The 16445-nt window shown below is 52.4% G+C and overlaps 1 protein-coding gene across 50 annotated transcripts in view; it reads right to left on the reverse strand.

Moving 5' to 3' along the window:
• Positions 1-16445, reverse strand: part of LRRFIP1 (LRR binding FLII interacting protein 1) — a 139689-nt gene that overhangs the window by 21124 nt on the left and 102120 nt on the right. For 31 of the 50 annotated variants that reach the window (XM_053903273.1, XM_053903249.1, XM_053903263.1 and 28 more), the window contains 5 exons: positions 13927-14004; positions 6043-6078; positions 5499-5624; positions 4002-4073; positions 2104-2274 (listed from right to left, as the gene is read on the reverse strand). In XM_053903273.1, coding sequence (XP_053759248.1) covers positions 2104-2274; positions 4002-4073; positions 5499-5624; positions 6043-6078; positions 13927-14004 — 483 coding nt within the window. The remainder of the gene's footprint in view (positions 1-2103; positions 2275-4001; positions 4074-5498; positions 5625-6042; positions 6079-13926; positions 14005-16445) is intronic. The other 19 variants (XM_053903284.1, XM_053903256.1, XM_053903224.1 and 16 more) reach the window with 3 other exon arrangements.

Raw genomic sequence — 16445 nt, forward strand, 5'->3', positions numbered from 1 at the left:
CTAAGTGGATGGCCAACTCTGTACTCCGGGGCCCCCACCCCAGGGACAAAACAGGAAAAGGTGGGGAGCACAAAGATCGCCTGGTCCGACCCCGCCCTCACCCCAGGGACCCGGCAGCACGCTCCTCTGAGGTCCCAGAGAAGCTTAGACGCTGCACAGTTCCTGAGGACGGTCTGGTATCCAATTGACGGCTGACAGCTTAGGGGACAGCAGGGTCCATCTCCTAGGTCGGTGAGGGGTTATTCCGGAAGGCACATGACCTCCACTTCTCACCCTGGCATCACTGCTCGCCCACTTTCTGAAGTCCGAGGGTCCCCGTACCCTCCTGGCTGTGACAAGGGCCTGCCTTTTGGGGGCTCTGCTCGGTCCCTGCTCCCCAGCTTGGGACAACATTCCAGATTCATCCAAATTCTCTGGAATTAGATTTGGGGGTTCTTGGTCTACTTCCTGATGCCTAAGTGAGGACATCCTAGGGGTACTTAGAAGGCATTAATGTGTCCTCCCCCACACATGGGGCCCAGAGCGTTCTCTCCGCTCCTATATTCCAACAGGGCAGCGGGTCTCATGGAAAGTTTCTCCTTTGTTTCAGAGTCTCGCTCCCAGAAACTTCATAAATAAAATTCTTCTTTAGCTTCTAAATCAATTCTATAGCAGTCAAAGAAGGAGACCTTTGAGGTGTTAATGGCAGCTTGGTTTTGACCCTTGGGATTTAGGGTACAGAGTCAGTTAAAAAAAAAAAAGATAGGGACACACACAACATAAATTTTGCTTATCTCAGCAACTCTGAAAAATCAGACAACATCCCAGGGGTTGACAGACCAAATAATTCCTAAAAATCTGAAAAACAAGTATTCCTTACTTTATGTTCCACAAAGAACATCTAATTAGTCTTTTGTCATTAATTTCAACATAGGCTCAGACTTCTTGCTGGTATCATAAATTAACCTAATTTAGCTTAATGAAAGTATTTAATCCTTAAATAGAATAACTGTAACCTTCTCCAATCAGTAGAAAATAAATATCGTTTTCTTAAAAGATTTGATACCTACAATTTCTTGTCAGTGATAAGAGGTAACAAAATAAAAATCCAGAAATGTAGTTTAATAGAAAAACAATTTTTAAAGATTTTATTATTAAGTAATCTCTATACCCAACGTGGGGCTCAAACTCAGGACCCCAAGATCAAGAGTCAAACACTCTACCGACTGAGCCAGCCAGGCGCCCCCACAGGAACATCTTAAAGCCTCCATTTATGACCATTCAAACATGCTGGTTTTCGTAGGCATGTTTTTTTCATGGTTATGACTTTATCTTACATGCAAACACACAAATAATCTCCCAGTAAAATTGTCTTAGTTTACAGACTAAAGTTGTGCATGATACTAATATTAATATTATAATTATAATAATTAATTTTAATATTATTGCAAATCCCTCAGCAAAGAGCATGGCATTCTTATTCTCAGATGTCTGGGCTTCCTGGACAAGTGGAGGACCATCATTAAAAAAAAGATGATCGGGGCGCCTGGGTGGCTCAGTCGGTTGAGCGTCTGATTTGGGCTCAGGTCATGATCTCGCAGTTCGTGAGTTCGAGCCCCGCGTCAGGCTCTGTGCTGACAGCTCAGAGCCTGGAGCCTGCTTCAGATTCTGTGTCCCCCTCTCTCTCTGCCTCACTCCTGCTTGTGCTCTCTCTCTGTCTTTCAAAAATGAATAAACATAAAAAAATTTTTTTTCAATTAAAAAGAAGAACAAAAAAGAAAAAGATGATCACAGGGGCTGCTGGGTGGCTCAGTCGGTTAAGCGCCCAGCTCTTGATTTTAGCTCCGGTCATGATCTCACGGTTTTTTGAGTTCGAGCCCTGAGTCAGGCTCTGTGTTGACAGTGTGGAGACTGCTTGGGATTCTCTCTCGCCCTCTGTGTCTGCCCCTGCTCCACTGGTGCATGCATTCTCTCTCAAAATAAATAAATTTTAAAAAGTAAAAATAAATGAAAAAAACTCATACGTACAAACACACATACACATAAACACACACACACACTCCACATACGCGCCATCATCCCAAATGCACACATTCCGCCATTCTCCCTCACGCGGAAGCTCACTTTGTTCTTCTCTTCGTACTGCCGCCTGGACTCAGCCAGCTGTTCTTCGAGCTCCAGCAACATGTCCTTTAATGTGTCAACCTGGTACATGAAGTTCGTCTTTTCATTGTCAAGCTGAGCGTTGGAAACCATAGCCTTTTTGTATTTCTCCTCAACTTCTGCCAGCGAGTCCTGTGGAAACCGTGTCACGTTTTTGAAATTATGGTAAGAAAACAAAAGGGAGATTAGTTGAGTGGTCCTTGAAAACAACAACAAAACAAACAAAATCCAGCCCTAATCTTAGGGCAGATGAACCAGGAGAAGAAATACAGGATCATTTCAAACGCACAGAAATTCCCCCCTTTTCACTTTGGTCAAATCGGTTATTCGCCACTCAGAACATTAGCTATTAACTCAGAGAGCTGGCTCTCAATTGTGTCTGGGAGGAAGATGGCTTCCACGGCCATCAGCACAAGGGAGACACGCGATGAGGAGGCTCTGAGCGCGGGCAGGCCTCCTGCCTCTGACCTCATCACTCAGGGGCACCTGCTGCGGCGGCTTGGGGCCCTCAACAGGTTTCTGAAGGAATCACTCAAGAAATGTGCCCAGAACCCAGAAAAGAGCCAGTGCGTGATGGCAGAGAGAACAGAACACCCACCGCTAGCTGCCGGCTGCCCCTGCCTGGGCTTGTGAGGCGGGAAAGGATTCGGCAGAATTTTAGGTTTCAACCCACAGGCCAACCAACCAAACAACACAGGCCTCACTGGGTCGGGCTGGAAGGACAGAGCACATTCCTTTGAAAGGACAGCTCTGGGGGAAAGAGGCCTGCAAAATCAACGTGGCCCTGCTGTGTCTCACACCCGTGGCGGCCAGGCCACAGAGTAGACCAGTGCTTACATCCCAGAGCACAGATCAGGGCCAGGTGACCCCAGAACGGGAGAGTAAATCCCCGGGGTGTGAACCACCAGAGCTAAAGGGAGCTGGGCGCTGTGCGGTCCGGTGCGACAGGTCCCGTCAGAGGCCTCGCGGAGACCAGTACTGCCTGCAACGTGCGAACCAGGGCGACGACTTTGGGTGGGACCAGTGGCTCCCGGGCTGGTTCCGTGACTCCCTTTTCACGTGCGCTGAGAGCCCGTCATAATTTCCCCCTCTTTTCAAAGAGAGGTGACAAATATGCCAGTGATTGATGAGTCGTTTTAAAACCAACGTGTCCTCTGTTTGGTGCTCGTAGGATACTAAACTCAGACTCCTTCTGGGGAGCTGAGAAAGAAGGGAGACGTCTGCCATCTACTGCTACATTCACGGAGATCGCAGCCCACACTATCCGCCTCACCCTCAGGGAATGTGGCAAGCATACCTCCTGGTGGGCACAACGCAGTAATTTCACATTCTAAAAGTGGGGTGTATTTACTCAAATCCAAGATGGTGCCCATTCAGACACTGCTTCAACTAGGGAAATTCTACAGCACGCAAATAACTTGGATGTTTCAAAAGCACGGCGGTACGGAACGCCTCATCGGCAGACATCAGATGTTCTGAGAAGCAAAGGGAGGGAGCGCTCTTTGTATGTTAGGGCTGCGGAACGTGAAGGAGACCCAGACACCCTCCTGCAAGCGGACGGCCCACTTCTGTGGGAAGAACTGGGCTTACGCCGGGGGGAACGGAGTGAGTACAAAGCGTGCATCAGGAAGCGTGTTAGTTTTTCTACTGAGGGTTATGGCATTCAGGTCTTGGCTCAAAAGCTGCATTTGGGAGAACGCTCAAAATGCACGTGGTGCGAGCCCACGCCGGCGTCCCTGCCGCTTGGAATTCTGCAGCCCGGAGGCTCCCGGGAAGAGGCATGCAGTCGGAAGGTCTTTGGGATTTCCGAAGGTTAAGCTGGGTTAATACCATAAGCCCACACTTCCACGAACGGGTACCTTCAGCTCTTTCAACCCCTGCATGTATTTGCCTTCTACGTCCTGAATCTGGTCCTTCAACTCATTCAGTTCCTAGGAATTGGCGAAAGAGGCAAATCATATCAAGGGAAAAAGGGGGCACGACCACGAAGAAAGAGCAGCGGTTCTTGGGCGCCGGGGTGGCTCAGTCTTGGTTAAGCGTCCGACTTCCGCTCAGGTCATGATCTCACGGTTCACAGGTGCGAGAGCCCCGCGTCGGGCTCTGGGCTGACAACTCGGAGCCTGGAGCCTGCTTCCGATTCTGTGTCTCCTTCTCTCTCTACCCCTCTCCTGCTCACACTCTCTCTCTCTCTCTCCCTCTCTCTCAAAAAAAAATAAACATTAAAAAAAAATAAAAAAAAAGAGAAGTGGTTCTCTAAATCTTTTCTATTTCTGGGGAGTTTCCTTCATTCAGGGAATCTGAGCAAGTGATTTTCCATTTTTTTTCCTCTTAAGTGCGAAAGGAAAATAAAATAAATTTCAAAACTACAAAGATCAAAATTGAGGTGTCTCTCACATGATATTTTCACAAAATTTTACAAAATTTAGGCCTATATTACTATAATTTTGCACATTTTATTTATTTTTTTAAGTTAATTTACTCATTTTGAGAGAGAGAGCATGCACAAGCAGAGGAGGGAGGGAGGGAGGGAGGGAGGGAGGGAGAGAATCCCAAGCAGACTCCGTGCTGTCAGCGCAGAGCCTGATGCGGGGCTCAAACCCACAAACCATGAGATCATGGTCAGCTGAAGTCAAGAGCTGGACGCTTAACTGACTGAGCCGCCCAGGCACCCCCTAACCAGTTTTAATTATTAGAAAGTTCTTCTATCAGCGAAGCCAATTCTGATCCTTTACGTTTCCCCCTCTGGCCTCCGCTCTCCAGAGGACGCGAGTGCCAGTACCTTGGGCTTCCTATTTACCTTAACCAACAGCACTGCACTTCTCTCTCACACACTCACGGTGGCCTCGCACTGAGTGGTAAGGATGCAGCAGAGAAAAATGTTTATGTTCCAGTGGAAGGGAAAAAAAAAGTACCAAGGTATAACGATGAGATCTATTGAAAGCATGTTATGCGTATTACAAATAGAAAAGAGGGGCACCTTCTAGGCGGAGAATGGGGGACACTGAAAGGGGAAAGTGGGGTTGTTGGGAGCAGTGAGTGATCTGGTGTCCAACACATTCTAAAATATGGAGACTGAGTGTCTGCAGGAGAGGCCGAGCACCGCAGTGCGGTGTGGCGAGGGCCCCCACCAGGGTGTGTCCAGGGAGCTGAGGGAGTGCGGACAGCACAGGCATCTGTCTGCCCTGCTGGGGGGGGGGGCAGGCAGGTGTGGCTTCCTGCGGGTGCCTAGAACATGTGTTTACGGCAGGTAGGGGAGACCGGAGCAAGAAGAAAGATCTGGAACTTTACGGATATAGACTTGAAGGCTGATTTTCACAAAAGGTTCCTCTAGGTCATAAGTAGGTAGGCAGCCTTACCTTGATCTCCCTAATGGATGCCTCCGTGTCGATGGAGATGGATGTGTCCCCGCTTCCCCTCCGGGAGGAAGTCCCGCCCAGGGAGGCCAGTGTGGCTGCCGACAGGCCGGGCAGGCTCCGAGACCCCTGCAAGGTTGCAAGGATCGAATGTGATTTCGGACGAAACCAACATTGCTCTCGAGTCTACTGTTATGGTACTTTCACTTGAGTTCAGTTTTCAATCGGAAAATCATCCGTGGCTCACAGAAAGCGATAAAGAGAGGTTCACTTTGAGGGGCCTCGTGGGTGCCTGGGAATTGGCCTGGATTAACCTTACGCTCTATGGTCGGGCCCACGGTGGATGCCTTTGCCGCTCTGTGGGGTTTAACACATGCGCTACAAGTGAGTCCTGGGGACCCCTCATGGCTGTGATGCCGGCTGGTGGGCCACACACAGTCTTAATCAAAGATGAACCGACACGTTTTCTTGTTAATTTCACCCACGCGTGTCGGGCCCCTCGTCGTTCAGCAACGACACCACATAACGGCTTACGGAAATTCCTTACCTTCTCAGTGAAATCTTTGTCTGGTCTCTCTTCAACCTGTGGAGGAAAGTGGACAAATACTAAACACTTAAGATCACTGAGCGGGTAACGGGGATTTAAGGGGCACGCGGGTAACAATAAAACATCAGCTTCCTTTGTGATTTAAAAACTACTTTGCCAACGAGCACCCGCGGAGATGATTCTGCCAGGCGGTGCGGGCACGGCGGGGGCTCGTGGGCAGCTTGGTGGGCCAGCTCGAACTTCACTGTGTGGTTTTTCACCGATCTTAATTTCCAGGCGGACACAACAGCTAAAGGACACCCACGCTGACCGCAGAAAGCCTCGTCATCAGGGATCCGTTCATGAACTGGACAGGCTTCCTTCACAGATTCCACAGTTGTGCGTGCCGGTCCCCGATGTGGGAGAGGATGACAGGCGCCCAGCTTGTTCACCACCCCCCACATTACTATGGTTACAGAGGGAGAGCAGGACCAGGAGCCTCTGGGGCTGGAAGACGCGACCAGAGTCCTCGTTTTGACTCCCGCTGCCCGGGTCTCCCAAGCGAGAGGAAGCAGCGGAACTGGTTGGAAGTTTTCCTACTTCCCATGAGTAACAGAGTCCCCATGAAGACTCTGGTTTAACCGTCTCGGGACTGATGCCCAGATGTGGGGAGCTGGCGGAGGGGGGTGAAGGTACAGGAAAATCTGCCAGGTGAAAAGTGAGACCCCCTCCCCTCCAAATTTGGCTTTTACGTGTCTCCCGTTTACACACGTCCCTGAGGTCGCTCTGCCCCTTCCTCAGGCAGGATCCTGTCTCAGTGGGACCCAGGGCATCACCCCCAAGGGAGACCCTGTACCTCAAGGGTATCTCAGGGTCAGCAGGCCGAGGCTGGCACCGCTCCTACTTCCTTCTTTGCGGAGCGTCCAACAAAGGGCGACTGTTTTCATTTTTGTGCACGCTGAGAGCTCCTTGCCGCGAGCGCACTGGGAAGGTCACGGTGGGTGAGAGAACCTGGGGCTCGCTTGTGTCCAAACCTCTGGGGGAAGCTGACAACGAACCATGCCTTTCCCCTCACGTCTCCGATCCTCCTTCCTGCAGCTCAGATGTTCCCAAATTTGACCTCCAGGAGCCGACCGCAGGTGCACGTGACGAGCGCGGGCCACGGCTCTGACTCAGTAGGCGGGATGGCGATCAGGGGCTCTGCAGATACCCTGTATGCTTACACCACAGACCGTCCGAACTCAGGCTGAGGAATCCCGACAGAGCTGGGTCGGAGGCCACGGCAGGGTGGCTCGTGGACATGTAAACAGCCCACCACGAAGCTGTGCACAGGAGAGCCTGAGGGCACAGGGGCGGCTCAATAAAGGCAGCGATCTCTCGTAAGGACGAATGATCCCTGGCTTGTGCCCACCCTGGGCCCACACGGGGCCGGATGCCCATGGCCTCACCATCCCGTCCCCCGCCGGCAAGGCTCACTAATAGCCACCTTCTCTCCTGCAAACCCCTCACGCCTTCACCCTTCTCTCCGAGGGCAGGACACCTAAAGCCAACAGTAAAATGACACAGCAAATATAAGAGAGAACCAGACAACCAAGAGGCTGCCACGGAATCCTACAGAATACTCGGTCAATCCAAAAACAGGTAGTTTCTGGAACCAGCTCTCAGCTCAGCCAAGCTCAAGGGTCTCCTGCTCAACAGATCCAAGTTCAGCCCCGGGGTCTTGAAGCGACCACATCTGGTCCCCCCACCAGGCCCACCCTTGGGTCTTTAGCGAGAACCTTCTACTTTCATCTTGCTGGTCTCCTTGCTGTCGTGAGAGTAGGAGAGGAAACGTGAGCAAAGAGGTCAATCCTCAGGCCAGGGGGATGGACCAAAGAGCAGACTGGCCTCACTCCCAGTTTGTTAAGCGAGCCCCGTGGGTGGGGGCGGGGGCCTTTGGGACTCCAGTCCTCCCCCTGCCCACAGGCCTCTCCTTTCCACTTGGCCACAGCCGGCGGCGCTCCCAGGGCCAGTGCGAGCCTGTGTGTCTCACGGGAGCCTTCCAGGCAATCTCCACCCCATGTGCCCTTTTCCTTGATGTGGCCGGGTACACACTGTCCAGCTGTGTGCCACAGCACCTGCCGTTTGTTGGTATGCGTGTTTGGTGTGTGTAAACACGTACACCTACGATTATTATGTTTGCAGATACAGATGCCACGTCAGCCTACTGCGGATATCCCGGGGTGGTCTTTGCTCAGGACCGTTCTGTCTCCCCGTCCCTGGCAGAGCCCCACAGAGCCCTGGGCCGATGTGCTGAGTTACGATGATCTAGCATTTCAAGTGTGGCTCTCCTCTCCCCTTGGGAATAAAAATCTTCCTGAAAACTTCAAATCACTCAAGAAAAGCGGACTATATAGCGACTGGTCTGCAGGGGAATCAGTTTATTAAGTCTCCCGGGCCCGACGCCTTCATTCCCTAGAATCAGGTGGTCTGCAGAACGAATTTTAATGAAGGTAAGGAGGGTAATTTAACTGCTGGTCGAATACGAAGCCCAGTTTAACAGACTGTCGAGCCACCGCTGAAAAGTCTGCTGCCTTTTTGCTCTGTGGTTTGTGTAGAATCCCTTCCGACCACTCACCAGCAACAGATAAATATCATACGTATACACGAGACACCAGAAATCCTGTTCACCCACAGTAATATCTGCGCCTATAAAAGAAGGCCCCGCGGTTTTTAGTATTTCCTGTAATAAAGAGGAGAGAGAACGTGCACCGGGGCGTGGGGGTCTTTCTTTAACACAGCTTTGTTCTGTGCCGTTTCACCTGATACCGTCCACGTAAACGTTATTTTTGTAATTTGCAAGACATCAAATGAGACAAAACACCTAGGACCACAGCTGGCTCTTTAGTTTAAAAAAAGTTCGAAAATAGTTTTAAAAAAGCCTTTGTTCGAAACACATGATGAACTCAGAACGTGGAAATTTCGGATGCGTCTAGAGTAGAGACCAAGCGAGGAAAAAAGGAAGCCAGTCTCCCCTTCACCGTGGCGTCCCACCTCTCGTGGGCATGTTAGGGTGGGTGCCGCTTTGTGTTTCTGAGTGACAAAGGACACGTGTGTTTGCCAGCCCTCCTGAAATAGAAGTACACGGAGCCCACGGAAAGCGCCACCGAGGCAGGAGCCGTCGCAGTCCCCTCAGCTGCCACCAGATGGCAGCCTGGACAGAGCTGAGTGGGGCAGGTCCTGGAGCCGCGGGCACCTGCACTCACTTCATACAGCCCTCCTCACCTTCCCCTAGACAAAGGGACAGCCAAGTCACCTGGGGGGCCGTGGGTTCGATTTTGACAAAAACACTGCACTTTACCTCTGAAAATAATACGTAGAGAAAGAAACAGAATTGAAAAACGTGAACACTGTCCTAGCCGCCGCCAGACGCGGTGTGGGGGGGCGCCACGGTGTGGACACGGAGCAGAGAGGGACCCAGGAGATGCTGTCGGGCGCACCCACTGCCAAGGCACCGGGGTGCACGCAAGCCTGGGGCCCGGGACGAGCCGCAGGGCCTCCCTGAGTCAGGGCAGCCTCCGGGAGGCCGGCACCCCGTTACTCCCCCGTGCCGAGCAGTTCTAAACACTTCAGGTCAGCGTGAAACGTTCACAGCAACAGATTTATGAAACGTGCGTGCCAGGATTTTACAATCACCACTGAGCATACACAGAGGCCTCTTCTGAAGTCTACTAGAAACGGTCACTTCTGAAAAACTTCTGTTGAATTTTCAATCATGGCAACTCTTCCCTCTCACACACAAGTGCTCACGGTAGCACGTTAAATGTTTTATTAGTTCCAAGCTTCCAGCATCGCGTCTATACGAGCATACCAGCAAGGCTCGCTCAAACGGGACGTCTGCCGAGGCCTTCCCTGTCCCGACCTGGACTGCCCGGCTTCCTCGAGACAGACCACAACGTGTGGGCACGGACGGGCTCTAGCAGAGGGGCCAGGCACAATGGAACTTTCCCCATGGTGTCCCCGACCCCCCAGCCGGGCAGCCCTAGAGCCCAGATGGGAAACAGGACCACAACAGCAACGTCAGCACACGGTCCCTCTTGACAAACAAAGGGACACTCGTGAACACTGCTCAGAAAACACCCACGTTCAGGGTAGTTTTCCTTCAAATATAAATAAGCAGTAAAGCCTTCCATTAGCGTGGAGATTTCCGCTTTTCATGCAATCATTACGTTCTCCTGAATGACTTCTCCTTGAACTCCTGTATTCACAACGCATGACCTCTTTTTCCACCTGGTCCCCGCCCCCGCCTCTTCATACAATGCAGAGGAGGAGTCACTACAGTCTTGTTTTTCTAGCTCAAACCGGCTGCAAGCTCCAAGCTCCATCGATCGTGTTTTCTCTACATGCACACAGGGGGACATGAACCGGGGCTCCGCTCAGACATTTCTGATGGATGCTTTAGAACCTGGGCAGCTTTCCCTGGGTTCCTGGAAGGATTCCGGGACCCCGACGACACAGATGTGCGGGCTGCACCAGCTGAGGCCCTCTGCTTGCGTGGGCTCCAGGCCGGGAGTACCAAGCCTCCTGGTTCCAACTCGGAAAGCTTCCTGCGTCTGTCCCCAGGAGTTTCACACTGTATGTGTGCCGTTTGCTGCCGGCCTGTCTCCTCCAGTCAATGCATCCGTGAGGGCTGGGAAAGGTGTGTCTGCTCAACACTGTAGCCCTGTGCCTAGAACATTCCAGGTACTCAATAGCTTCCTCAAGGGGAAGACCCCAGACTTGCTGGAGAACATATAGCTCATGTATAGAATGGGGAAAATGAGAGTAAGGTCAAAGACAGATGTCCTGAGACCGGGCGGGCGCCCTCTCTGCCTTCCTACAAGGCCAAGAGGACCAAGTGGTGGGCGATGTCTTTGGATGCCGAGGCACCTTTCTTTTCTTCAAGTGGGACAAGCTATCACTTCCTCCATTCTGGTTACTTTTCCTCTTTAAGAGTGCCCCCTCCCCCATCCCCTGGTGCACCAGGCTTTCTTCCACACCCAGCCTTCTAGAATTGTCCCTTCCTCCCCTCCCCATCCTATCTCCTTCCCAGAGAGACTCCTGTCCCCTGTCCTCCCTCACATCCCCCGCCTCCCCTCCCCCCCCACCACATTCCTGATGAGTCATCAGGCCATGGATCAGGGGCCACCGACCGGCAACAGCAGGGACGCAAGTGACCAGTCCCTGGTTCTTTGGGCGCCCAGATGGAGCTGGAGAATGGCCCATCGCACACAGTCTGCGAGATGCTGACCTTTGCTCGTTCAACGCGTCAACAGGGTGATGATCCGCTGACCTTTGTGAATGAGCACTTCACTCAGGGAAGGGAAAGGAGGGTTTATGTGTTTGTAACGAACTGGGAAGTTAGCTCAGCTTCCCACACTGTGAGCTCTTCTGCCCACCTTTCCTTCGGAGCTCAGGGAAGCCACGGGTAAGGACAGTTACATTTCCTTGGCTGTAAACAACACACAGAATTAAGACGAGGGAGCGCTTTAGAGTCGGGGGGGCCCTCACAGCCTCTGTTCCCGTGGCTTTTCCCCGTCAATGGCGCTTGGAGAGGCTCCCGAGGGCGCGGGCTCCGAGTCTGGGCGCAGCTAGGTCACAGGGAGGCTGTCCATCGCTGGTCACCAGGTCCCAGGGGCACGTTTAACGCCCACCTCTCTGGTTACGGTGACCCACTAAACCCATTGTACGTGGGTAAAGTTTTTCACAAACATGGGAAGCACATGGCACAGAAATTTGTATCTAATCCCAGTCTCCTCAGTCAAAGGGACTAGATAGAGCCCCGTTATTCTGTGACTTCATGATGTTGAAGAAGTCAAATAACCGTGGCATTTACAGCTCCATGCGTCCCAGTGGTCGCCCCAGCGTTGTGCGAAGGGAGCCCGGGATCCTTCGCAAGCCGGGCCACAGCCACCTTCTGCCAACTGCAAACACTTTCATTGGTTTCCAAAGGGTGAGCGAGCGTGCGAGGGTATCGTGCCTAAGGAAGAGTGACTTTCCGCTAAGTTTATCGTGGGAACGTTTTATTCCCAGGGGTTCTAAGGCTGCGCGTGGCTGAGCCTGTATCTGCTGTGCTACCCCAGGCCACGAAGGACACCACGAAGAGTGGACGTAGAGGGTGGCGCACCGTGACCTCAGTGAGCAGGGATTCCCTAGTTCAGAAAAACTGTTCTTGGGTCACTCACGGACGACCCATAAAAAGCAACCTGCCCGATTTTAAAAACCGAAGCTACGTGACCTTGAACGACGACGATCTTCCTGTTCCTGCAACTGGTCCTTGTGGGGGCGTCTGGCCCCCACACCCCCCTGCGAGCACCTGAGCTTTCATTCAGGCCGTGGCTTCTCCTATTCTCCTCAGGACCCCTCTCCAGGATGGGGGTGCTCAAAAGGCCGCGAGGGGGGCTCAGGGGGGCGTGCGAAGCGTGTGCAGAGGCAGGTACAGGCACCTGTGTCGACGCGGAGTGGGGAGTCTTCATTTCCACAAAGAAGCAGGCTCTCCTGCTAGAATCCTCGTCCCTTTGGTCCGTCTCTTGTGTCCTCATCCTCGACCGCACGCGCTCGGCTCCCAGGCATCCCTTTACTCGCTTCCCCAGAAGAAGCTGGGATCTGTATTTGCGTGAAACCAGTGCCCAGCGGCACGTCTGTGCAAGCGGGAGATCTCAGCCCCACGGCCTCTTCTCTGATTAGCAGGAACGCTTCCTGAATTTTAGGCGTCAACACATCTAATCGTGGTGTTGTGTAACTGAGTTAAGAACCACGTTCAAGCTTCTCCCTAAGTGGGGAGCAGAGCAAGGGACCCACTTTGCCCCTTTTGCCTTCTTACAGCCGGGGTTTATCACGGAGGGTGCCACCGTCCTCTGATGTGGCAATCCTTACCGTGTGGGGCGGGCACGCATGCCACACAGCCCCAGCTCCTGCCCACCGGACTCTGTGCCTGCCCACTTCCCAGATGTCCTCCGAGCTACTGCCCTGCACGGCCTTCCTATAAAGAGACTGCGTGGCGGCCTCGTACCAAACGTCTGAAATTGCAAAGACCCTGGGAAAAATACGTAACAAGGACACTGAAAGGCTGGGGACTAGATGGTGAGGAACAGGAGGGCAGCTCTGTAGTTTTCTTTCTTTTCTAAAAATTTTTTTAATGTTTATTTTTTGAGAGAGAGAGGGAGAGAGAGAGAGAGAGAGAGAGAGAGAGAGAGAGACAGAGCATGAGCAGGGGAAGAGCAGAGAGAGAGGGAGACACAGAATCCTCTGTCAGTACAGGATTGTCAGCACAGAGCCTGACGCGGGGCTTGGACTCGTGAACTGCGAGATCATGACCTGAGCCGAAGTCAAACGCTCAACCGACTGAGCCACCCGGGTGCCCCTGCAGTTTTTCGATACTGAGCAACTGGGGGGGCGGGGCAGAGCTAGGAACACCACGACCCTTCTAGGCGATACTTGATTTTAAAAACTATCTGGGTCCGGTAACAGACGACATCACAAACACAATATTAAAAGCCAATCCTTCCAACTCTTCACTCATAAAAAAACAACACGTTAGTACGCCTGGCTACATTTCCCCTCACTGGACAAAGTTTCCCTCCTTCCCAGGAAGACCCCAGCCCCGAGCACCGTTAACTTCTTGATAACCGCTAACTTTAGATATTTAGCAATGCAATTCTGGTATCACGGAATAGTAATATTCCAAATTTGGGAGCATTTTTCCCAATTGTGTCTCTGCTTAGACCTGAAATAAATCTTAGGAAAGCCCTTCCACTTTATGCTGGGTTTAGGTTTTTGGAGGCAGAGGGTCCCTTCTGCAGGACAGCGAGGTAGAGAGCAGAGGGGAGGAGGAGAAGGGACGAGCAGGATGGTGGCCGAGCAGGACAGGACAGGACGCACACTCACCACTGGGCTGGCCCGCGCCGAGCTGGCTCTGGAGGAGGCTCGGGAGCTGGAGTTGAGGTGGCCGCCGCGCTCCGAAGGCTGCCCGTGCAGCCCGCCGTTGGGACGCAGACAGAAACAAAGGGACAGGGTCAGCAGGGATCAGCGACAGCGGAGGCCCCCACCAGCGGCCCGTTAGTAGAGGTCAGCCACGTGCAGTGCGGAAAAGACAGGGGTGAGCACGGACACCAGGCTCCCCGTGAAAAGGAAAGCTGTGTCTCCAAGCTTCAAATAAAGGCCCGCGAGGAACAGAAAAAAAAAAAAATTAGTCCTAGTATCAAAAGGACACAGAATTCCTGGGGAGCGAGAAGAAAGTAACACAAAGCGTCCGTTCAAGTCGGCTGTGGAGTCACGCCTGCTTTACGCACAGAAAGCCACCTCGTCCGCGCAGACAGGTCTGTGTGTTTGAGAACATGAGTCCTTCCACTCGAGCACAGAAAGTGACAGCCGGACGGGGTGCTTGGCTTTTTTAGCAGGGGAAAAGTTTGCTTTCTCTCTCATTCCAAGTGAAAACAAAGTAAGATTTAGGGTCAATACCAAATCAAGGCATGGCCCAGACTGCCTGGTCTGGTGGCCTGAATGAAGGTGTCTGTCCGCCTGCACTTTCTCTCTTCCGGGAAAGGAAAACACAGCAAGTAGCCGATCTGGAAGCTTCTCCCTCTTACCTTCGATTTTTATTCACCTTTGTTCCAGCCCTAGACACGGTGCCATGTGTTTTTGTTCTTGTGTTTTCAAGTCTTACTTGCCTCTCGAGCGAGGTGGGAGGGGAGAGGGAGCCGGGAGGCAGCATTCGAACACGCACATGACTGAGGACCGCAGTCATCCAGCGGTCTGTGGCGTGGCCTGAGGGACGTCGTCCCAGAGACCTGCACAGCCCAGCGGTGAGCCCCTCCATCCAGCCCCCCGGGACACCGTGCACCCCGGCGGGAGCGGACTGTTCTCTGCCCTGCCCACACGGCCCCCCGGGGACGTGCAGGCCTTCTCCCTACTGCTGTGCTCTAGGCACAGAACTTCAGAGGTGCTCGTGATTCTCATCTTAAATACCACCTTTCAGCTTGCACATCTTTCCACCAGAATGTAATCCCCTGAGGACAGGGTCTTTGTCTATTCCCTGAATTCCCTGCAGGGACGGGATGAGGCCAGGCACAGGGTGCATTTAAGCAATACTTGTTGAATGAACAAAACCAACTTCAGACTATAAGCAGCCAGACCCACCCTACCCCATCGTCCTTCTCGCTTCTTTACCCCATTAGTATCTATTGTATACTTACGCTTACAGGTGCACAGAAAATACAGCCATACGTACACCCTATGCAACAATCACTACCACATTTGGCATTCACAAGAAACTCACCACCATTCCTAGTCTCACCTTCTGCTTTATTGGTCAACATAAAAGAAAATACCCAAGGTCGGTGCTTTAAGGCAGAAGAATTTTGCTTTTGGGTTCACGGTCACAAGCCAGAGGAAAACTGTCCTAGAGACAAATCCTACTGCGTTCTAGGTCATTCGTGTCCCGGTTCACCATGCAGAGATAGGACAGGTTGTGGTTGACCGGGCTTTTTGCTGGCCCACGTTTTTCCAAACGCCTAGTCAAAACCGGCTCTCAAGTCAACTGACCTGATCTCACAGGGAAAAGTAAGTTTCAGGTCAGTATCACCCGGGTCCAGGTGCCACCTTCTGAGCAGCTGGTGTCTGAGAGCCAGTGGGGCTGATGCGGGGCTGATGTAAATTATAAAGATCCTGTCCAGGCCTCATCTCTTACTGGCCATGGGACCTTGGAAAAGCTAATCAGCCTGTGACCGGGGACATGGAATCGTAAGGACACTGGCCACACAGAGGTGCCAAGGAGTATGGACATCACTCTCTTCCCCGACTTCACTTTCTGCTACAAGCAACTTGCACGCTCCTGGCTCAGAGCGCACTGGTGGTGATGACTGCCCCCCAGCGTGTCAAATTAACTCCCGCCAGTTCACTCACGGCCACGAGTCCTTCCCCCACCTCACACACACACCCCTTACGGATGTTGAGGAAGGTATAAAATAGAAAGGTTTTCAGGCAAAACAATGGTACTTGAAAGTGAGCCAGTCATTTAGTTGTTAAACTGTAATTAAGTCATTTAATTGCAAACATGCACCCTAACCCTAACCCTAACCCTAACCCTTCCTGGGGAGGCTAACAGAAGCTGGATGCTCTGGAGGTGGGGACCAGCGTCCCAGAGCGGGATCAGGACCACCCTGTGCAGGCGGGGGGGGGGGGGGGGGGCCAGCCTGGACTCAGGTCAAAACACAGGGTCCCCCCCGCTCCACCCTGCCTTGCAGGACAGGATGTGAGGGATTTTCAACCCCAGGGTCCAATCTGTCCAATTGAATTCAACAAATTCACGTGGGGCTCTTTCTGCGTGGGAGTGCAGTGATAAGCGCAGAAAGAATTTGTTTTTGTTCCCTCTGACTTCTTCGGCATGGTTTGATGCCAGGGACACG

The sequence above is a fragment of the Panthera pardus genome, unplaced genomic scaffold (genome assembly GCF_024362965.1).
Source record: "Panthera pardus isolate Hobbes unplaced genomic scaffold, ASM2436296v1 HiC_scaffold_10, whole genome shotgun sequence".
NCBI classification, from domain to species: Eukaryota; Metazoa; Chordata; class Mammalia; order Carnivora; family Felidae; genus Panthera; species Panthera pardus.